Genomic DNA, 8,399 nt, shown 5'->3' with positions numbered 1-8,399 from the left:
GGAACATGGAGGACAGGAAACAAGACATTTAATTATAAAACATGATTTATTTTATGTTAATCTGAATCAGTTTAGTGTTGTTTGTAAATATATTTGACAGTTTTGTAGGAATGAACACGTTTGTAATGTTTGTTCAAAATAAACCTGCTTCTTATGACTTCTGTAACATGTTTTGAATAAAATATTATCAGTAAAAACTCAAATCATGTCCTTTCTAATAATTATTAGAACTAGAAGAACTGTAACTCAGAGTTTCTCCAAAGATTTTATTTAACCATGGTGGTGACCTCTCATGTGGGGGTTTGACAAAATCTGGTTGTCCTCAAAACAGTTTGGTTGTCCAAAAAATATCTCAATAAAATATAATTTATAAGTAGGCTATATTGTTCTGTATACAAAGTGTAATATATACAAATGTTCTCAGTCAGCAGGTTGACAGTTTTAGGAGGTGCTTGAGGAGAACTTCCTCGTTCTCCTCATCATCCTCTTCTTTGAAAAAGAGATAAAAAACCAACATCCAGCATCCATAAGCTTTCTGCTTACAGGTCAAACATTTTTATTTAAATAGGAGTAAACTGTGTAATTATTAAAAGTTACAGTTTAGTGTGCAATGTGTTTAAAAGCAGAGCTGCGCATCTAATCTCACACACACGTCTTCCTATCTTTGTGAGGACCACACACACGTCTTCCTACCTTTGTGAGGACCACACACAGCGCTCAGCCTCGCTCTGCGCCGTCTTTCCCCCAAGTTTGGTGAGAGGTGGATATGGAGGGGCACAAAAAATAGCTCTCAACTTGATCTGGTCTTATTKAAATAAAAATGACTACATGCCGTGAAATTCTTAGAGGGGCGGGCCGCCTGTATAATGGTAGGGTAAACACTGGATCATTTCGTAGTTGCAAACGTACAAGTGCACATGCACAAAGCGGATGGGTCACAAATACGGTATAAACAAGGAGTTGCTGTGGAAATCCAACAGGTAAATTTATRTTGTTATACAGACCTGATGTATCTGCTCTAAACTGTTTCATGTTAAACTTTCCTTTAGAATTATTAATGATTTTTGCACACATCTTTAAGCTATAAATCTGCTTTTTGAGGTTGTTTTGGTAGTGTTTTTGTTGAGAGTATTGTTATGGATACTAACTACATGGGTAGAAAAGTCCCAACTGCTGGATCATTTAGTAGGTAGTAAGGACTGATAGGACTTAAAAAAATAATCAAATTTTTTTAATATCTCGTGGCTCGCTCAGTTTATCTATGTGGGTAAAGCTGATAAGAAGAACAAAATTCATAATGAACTGAAAGACTAAACTACGGCGMCAATGAGATTGTTAATGCATGACCATGGATTAATTGTTTTTACCCAGTGACATCAGACGGGCTACATACTAAACAACGAAAGTAGTAAATGCATAAAATTAGGTAAATAATAACCATGTAAACAAAAAAAGGTAGTCACAATTTACAAAATTATATGTTTATAAACAAAAACGTTAAGTTTGGCTTTATACTGTTCTTAAACAGTAAACTTTTCACTATCTACAGCATTTTCTCTGCCATAATTTTCTAAAAACAAGAGCGGTGGCACTTGTCACATTTAATAAAATTGCAGGTTTGTTTATATCGAATAACCTCTGACCTCTACACACAATGCCACGAGGGCAAAAAACTATAAAATGGTCTATTGTTTTTATTTAGTTATTCTAAATTTATTTTTCAAAACTTAATTTATTCAGATAAATTAGGAAAGTGGGGTTATAATATTGCATTTCCTTTAATAAAAAGGGTAATACTTGATGGACTTTTTGCACAAAAACTGAACTGGAGGTGTGTGATGTTGCRAAACAAGTCATATAATCAAGCCAAAAGTGCTACTATTTGTCACAAAACAGTGTTATATAACTTGACATTTAATATAATTGATCAGAGACAAGTTTGTGAGGATTTCCCTGCTGCCTTCAGGCTCCATCCTGGTCTCCTCCATCACTCACAGGGGCCAAACTGCATGTGGCATTTCAAAGTGCTGTAATGGCTGTGAGGCCAGGCTGTTGCTGGGCAAGTCTGGGTGGAAAGGACACAGGTAGCAGCACAAAACACAAAAACACAAACACTAATGTGTCGGAGAGCTGCTGAAGTTGGAGAGCAGCGTGGACTGGAGGGGACGAGTGTCCAGAACTGCTGCTGCTGCTGTCTTTTGTCTTTGAGTCGAACTCAGTGGTCAGTTTGAGCCAGCAGAGGACAAGGTGCACTTCCCCTTCTTCACACAGCAAAGACACGTCCGTGTAACCACTTCCAGTAGCTGGGAATTAACTCCAGCATTAGTTTCACTAAATGTTGCTGAAAGTGTGACATCCTACCTTCAGGTTCTGGATGAGCTCGCCATAATTAAACTCCGCTGAGGAGTGTTCGTCCGGCTCCGACAGGGACAGGTTGATCCGAAAGGTCCTCCTCTCGGCGGCAGCCTTGTTGTCCCTGTCGCCGGTTTTACCGAGACGACCATTGCTGGCGGATCCTTCTCTTCCTGCCCCGCCAGCCGCCTCGTCCGSCTCCCCGGCTCTGTCGAAGTTGAGGTCGGCCTCTCCCTCCAGCCGGCGCTTCCTAGACTCCGCGGCAGCTCCAGCCGCGAAGGCCGAGAGGGTGACAAACTGCACTTTTCTCGGTTCGGCCATTTGGATGAGACGCCTGCCTGAACCTCGGCTCCGGACAGACAGCGACACCCGAGAAGAGCTACTTCGCGAAACTACTTCAAAATTGTTGGATTGAAGAGGCTTCCGCGAAGCACCAAAGGCTGCTCGGGGCCTAGGCGGGCGTTAGAGCCTCCTCCGCAGCATACGGGTCGAACTCCAGGGGATGCGACGGTCGGGGGAAAGTAGTTTTTTCAGCAGCTGCTCTCATCCTCGCTTTGCTTTGGGGCTGAGACATTCACAGGAGCCATCTTGGGTTTCGGGAGTAAATAAAATATCAGAAGAGAGGGGTCGCTGCGCATGCGCGTACGCACCGAACGGAAGCATGTGTGGCACAGGGGAGAGCGTCTCGTCCAATCGGCGCGAAGCCGAGATTTTAGCCCCGCCCCCTGCCACAACAGGCGATAATAACAACACTACCAGTACTAATWTGACCTTTATAAAGTGTCTGTGTGAAGGACGTGAGGTGGGATCCAATGTTTATATTACGTGTTTGTCAAAACCGTCGAGCAGCAGCTTTTAAATGTTTAATTCAATGCGTTTCCTTTCGTCTATTCAAGGAAATGCTGAATAGTGCATTTTTTTTGCATCATCCCCACGCTGAAATACTGAAAGGAAGAAGATAAACAAGTCGTTTGGCAGCAACAGATAACTGCCTCTGAAACAGCTCTTACTGCACAGTTTGAGTCCTCCTGATAAATTTAACTGTGGAAATTTACAATACTCTTCAGTTCAATAGAAATTTACACTTGCATCTCTGTTAACCGCCCGCATGATTGTAATTTTTGTGGTAGGTCCTGTTAGGCTGTGTTTGAAAATTTACATATGAAAATGTTGACTTGCAGATTTTTATGCAATCAGCTGGATCACACCCAATCCACACCCTGGTTTTACAAACAACATTGTTGTGACAAATGACAGATTAGGTGTCCAAGGACAGAGAGGGTGCAGGAAATGTCAGACTTTACTTAGGTCAAAAGTAACTTTGAAGAAAACAGTTCAGTTATAAAGGTTATGMTGACCTTTAGGTTCAGAGGTCATGGTCAGGAGAGCCAGAAAGACGATTCACAATTCATGGCATGGGTTGAAACATTTATACACAAGGAGGGCCARGGGCCAACTTGTTATACAACAAATTATTCTTATAGAAATACTTTTAAACTTTTCCAAATTATGTTTTATGTAGCATYTAGAACATACATAGCCTAACAAATAAAGAAAAAAAGATTTAATTAAGAAAGGCACATCGTTAGCATTCATTTTTTACATCTTACACTTTATTCACAACTTTGTTTAGCAACTGGTGGTCTGTGGGCCACTTCCAGGCCTTAAGTGATTTTAGTTCAGTTTGCTGATTAGTTAATTTAAAGCACAACAAATAGAGTRGCAATCATGTTATCCAGAAGAGCTGGGCTATACAACTCAGTCTGCCTGCCAATAACTTCATTTAATAAAAAACTGATTTTGAGTAATAAAAAATAGTGAGTTTGTATTTTAAATATAAAATTTGATTTTAAATCAGAAGAAAATGAAAGTAGATTGTTTTTATTTATTTAGTTACTGGATGTCCGGCCCCTGAGCTGTTGGCTTTCGGTAACTGTGACTGTCTTAATTTTTTTGCAATCTGGAAAATTATGGGGGGAAAAAAACCTTCACTAAAAATYCAATTATTTGACTTTAAAATAAGAAAATAAAAAAGATTCCCTGTTGTTCTTTCTTTCTAATTTAATGTCCTTGGCTTGAAAATTGTTCAGTTGTCATGAAAAGAATGCACTAAACACAGTGACAAAAAGAGAAACCAGTAAAAGTTACCTTTTGGGCCGGATAAAACGTTAACGAGGGCCAGATTTGGCCCACGGGCCATGAGTTTTTCTTAAATGCTCTACATGTGCTGTGGACCATATTGTGGTCATCAGTAAAGTTCTCTGAGGGGTTTAGTTTGAGTCACGTTCTGATGTCCGTGCAGGTGCAAAACATTTTCTTATAACTTCAAAACCAGACGTTTTCCTTCAAATAGTGAAAGTTCATCAGAGCTTTATAGTACATATACTTTGTTACAGTAATCAAAGTAGTTTTTTGTTTTTGAGGATTTGTAATTTTACCAATTATTTTTTAAATAACTACCTTTACTTTGTTACATTTTAAAGCTAAAAATGATACTTTTACTTCTCTACTTTAAAATGTAACACTAGTTGCTCATTACAATTAAATCTGTCTGAACTCATCATGAAAGAAGATGTTTCTGCTCTAAAAAATGAAGTGTTAAACTTACTCTATAAAGTGATGTCAATTGGCTCCATTAAGTCTAGTTGAGTAAATTGAGCAAAGAATATTTACTCAACCTGGCATAGTTTGGTTTGTTTGGTTCAGTAAATTCAACAGTTAATTTTCTTAGAGAGCGTGTACTTTTTCTTTCCCARTTTTTGTGAACAGTTTTATGACTTTTACTTGAGTAGTTTTCTCATCAGTGAAATTTATTTTTACCAAARTCATTTTCTGTCCATATAATTTTACTTTTACTTAGTTGTTTCTTTCAAGTAGGTACTTTAGACCAGTGGTTCCCAAACTTTTTATCTTCTGACCCACAAAATATCCATGGCAAAAACTTGTGACCCCAAATATTCCTGGTCTGAGTACACAAACTTTGTTAATAACCCTAAAAACATAGGCTTTTTGACAATCTAAACAGCTTATACACAAATATAAATACTTATTTATACTTATTTTGTGTTTTTGTAATAGTTATATGGAAAATATTACATCAGCAATTATTTTATTACCCTTTAAATTGATTTCTGGAGATTATCCAAGGTGCTTCATGACCCTTAATTGGGTTCCAAGCCCAATTTTGGGAACCAAAGTGCAGTGGTTCCCAAACTTTTCAGCTTTTGACCCACAAAATAACAGTAGCAGAGACCTGTGTCCCCAGATATTTTTGGATGGTAAACATTTGCTTTAGGCCAACTAAACATGGGCATAGTAACAATGTTTTTATACTACATTTATCCATTTTAAATATACTAACCTCACTCATTTGTAACAGGCAAAAATGTAATTAATTCAGAAAATCTTTTTAGGACCCCACCTTGATGTTTCAGGACCCCACTTTGGGTCCCGACCCCAACTTTGGGAAATACTGCTTTAGACCTCTGAAGCTCATCCAAGAAAGTCAGGTTGCCGCCTTCTGGAAGGGCTTCTTCTCTCCAGGCCCCCCCTGAGTGGATGTTTTAGTTCAACACAACCTTCAAATTCATCTTATAAATCCACAAGAGTGCAGTGAGAAGAGGAGAATTTCAGTTATAATCCCTGTGATTAAGTCCTGTTCAGAACCTGCAGCTATATTAGTGGTTCTCAGGCGAACACATGAGGCAGTCCGCCAAGGTGTTCTGGTTCTGACTTCCTGGTTGGCTCCGTGAGCCGTACTGGAAACACATCAGTCTAGCTGACCAGTGAGCAATTCTCATGCCAGCTTCCTTTCATCCCTTTTAGTGCTAAAGCAGAGCGGTGAGGGCTTCAGTTCTGAGTAAGTCTGGGTCCACACACATCTTTCAGCTGCCCACACACAAGCAAGACTCTTTTTTTATAGTAGAGTACTTCCTCACAGATGGAGACAGGGTACAGGATGCAAAAGCAACATCCTTCATTGTCTATGTGCAACTATCCTTTGTCTGAGGCATGATGTGTCATCATTTTAAACTAAAKCTGCAGCTCTTTGTGAGCAGTTTAGCTTTGAGTTGTCTGTGTAAAATGTGCAAAATATTTATAGACAGTTTCTGGTAGATAGATACAAAATTCCCAGTATCAATAATTATCTCCAGAAGCTGGGAGTTTCCTTGTAGTTCCACAGTGTTTACTTGTGATTTTATCAAACATCGCAGCCATCAGCATCAACAACACAACTGGTAACTCAGGAACGACAGTTTCTCACTGCAGCCACAGATGATTTGCATTCTTGAAGTGACTGATTTGACACAAAGGAGRTATTAACCTCCGGATCAAAATGAACAAATACATTCACCAACTAATTGAGAAAATTAGAGAAAGTAAGCCATAAWTGGTCACATATCCACTATTTTTCAGTGTTAACTTGAATTGTTTTGTTAATGTGCATCATCTATAAGACTTTAAACTTAAGGTTGTAACAGAAATTAGAATAAGAACCTTCTTTATTRCTGTTTTTCTAGTTAAGACATTTTAAAACTCAATTTAAAGATTTATTGTAAAGTAACATTCGGATTTTTTTTTCATTAAAAGTTGTTTTTTGATCATTCAGCTTCTGTTCTTAGTTTTCTTACAAACATCTTTTGTACAAATTAAAAAAAAGTTTGACACCCTTTTCTTAAATTATTCTATTACCTTAGAATATTATTTAAATTGTTAAGTACACAAGTAAGTTGTCTGCTTATTTGTTTGAACACCTTTTGCTTATTAATCATTATATTTTTGTGTTAAATACAATAAATGTAACAAGTGATCACAGACAGCAAAAACATATCAAAGTGTAAAGTTATATTTTATTAGAAACATGGATTTACTTACAGAAAAATAGGGTCTAAACATAAATGTTTTCACAGAAATCCCACTGCTTGGCCAGATAAATGTTTGTGTCTCAAATAGAACTCCTTCGGTCCATTCAGCCGACGGTGGATCAGATCTGAGTTCGGTCATGAGAGGAGGACTCTGTTGTCTTTGGCCCACTTTCTCAGAGCTCGGATGATGTACTCAACCTGAGGGTTTCCTGAATTTCGTAGCAGGACCAGAACCTCTTTAAGTTTCTCCCTGGAGTGTAAACAGGATACGTAAAGAAAACAAGATTAGACCCAAAAGAAAGATGATACAATCACCCTAAATCAGCAGACAGGAGGAAGAAACACATACTTGGGCTCCTTGTTTGCCAGTATGAGCTGAAAGACGCCGACACATGCCCCTCGTTTGCCCTCCCAGTAATTAGAGCCCGGGTCCAGCTTCTCCAGAGCGTCAAACGCTTTGGCAGCGTAGTAGAACTGGCCCATCTGAAGTGACAATAAAGTGAATGTAAAAACTTCGAGTCATATTCATTGAGGCACCGAGGCACAACTGAGCAGCCAGCGGAGGACTCTACCTTGTAGCAGTCGTTGGCAATAAGCTGCAGCAGGCTGAAGGAATCTGAAGAAGTGCCCATTTTCAGATAGAGCTCCCAGGCATGCTGACCCTTCTGGTTCATTATGTCTGACAAGAAGAAGAGCAGCGGGTTCAATAATTCACCACTTCCAGACCGTCTCGACTCATAAAGATTTAAATGTGGAAAATATTGAAGGCCCTGGGCAGCTTTTACTGGTGTAAATTAAGTTAAACAGAGGAAGAAAGCCGTTTTACAGGAGATTTCCATTTCTGCTGTTGAGCGTAACATTAGCTGAATGAAAGAGTGACCTTGAATTCTTTGCAGGCCTGAGGCTAGAAATCTGGCAGTGAGGTTAGGCTCAGAGCCGAGCCAYGGTGAACTGGCTGAAAGAAAACCATCGGTTCTGTTTTCACATTGTTTCTGAAAGCACGCTGAAGCAAAACAACAAATCGTACGCTGACGACGAACAGCCCGTTTCCTGTCGGCTTTAAACTGAAACACAACTTCCACCATCAAGAGTCATTCGAAAATCTTTCCAATAAATAAAACTGGTGCAGAGCTTTACGATTGAAAAAAGGATAACTTAGTAAGTGTTAAATAAATACTACAT

General features: G+C 38.9%; 2 protein-coding genes across 2 annotated transcripts in view; both read right to left on the bottom strand.

Annotated features, from left to right (window-relative positions):
* ubn2a (ubinuclein 2a) overlaps window positions 1-2,980 on the bottom strand; it is a gene marked incomplete in the record, with an annotated part of 18,864 nt that extends 15,884 nt beyond the window's left edge. Inside the window, 1 exon segment of the mRNA XM_014005018.1 lies at window positions 2,362-2,980. Coding sequence (XP_013860472.1) covers window positions 2,362-2,673 — 312 coding nt within the window.
* A 4,202-nt stretch (window positions 2,981-7,182) lies between these two features.
* ift56 (intraflagellar transport 56) overlaps window positions 7,183-8,399 on the bottom strand; it is an 8,884-nt gene continuing 7,667 nt past the window's right edge. The window contains exons 16-18 of the mRNA XM_014005015.1: window positions 7,790-7,896; window positions 7,567-7,700; window positions 7,183-7,467 (exon numbers count right to left, since the gene is read on the bottom strand). Of these exons, the coding sequence (XP_013860469.1) occupies window positions 7,353-7,467; window positions 7,567-7,700; window positions 7,790-7,896 (356 nt within the window). The 3' untranslated portion in view covers window positions 7,183-7,352. The remainder of the gene's footprint in view (window positions 7,468-7,566; window positions 7,701-7,789; window positions 7,897-8,399) is intronic.

The sequence above is a fragment of the Austrofundulus limnaeus genome, unplaced genomic scaffold (genome assembly GCF_001266775.1).
Source record: "Austrofundulus limnaeus strain Quisiro unplaced genomic scaffold, Austrofundulus_limnaeus-1.0 Scaffold27, whole genome shotgun sequence".
NCBI lineage: Eukaryota > Metazoa > Chordata > Actinopteri > Cyprinodontiformes > Rivulidae > Austrofundulus > Austrofundulus limnaeus.
This window is presented reverse-complemented; position numbering and strand designations above follow the sequence as displayed.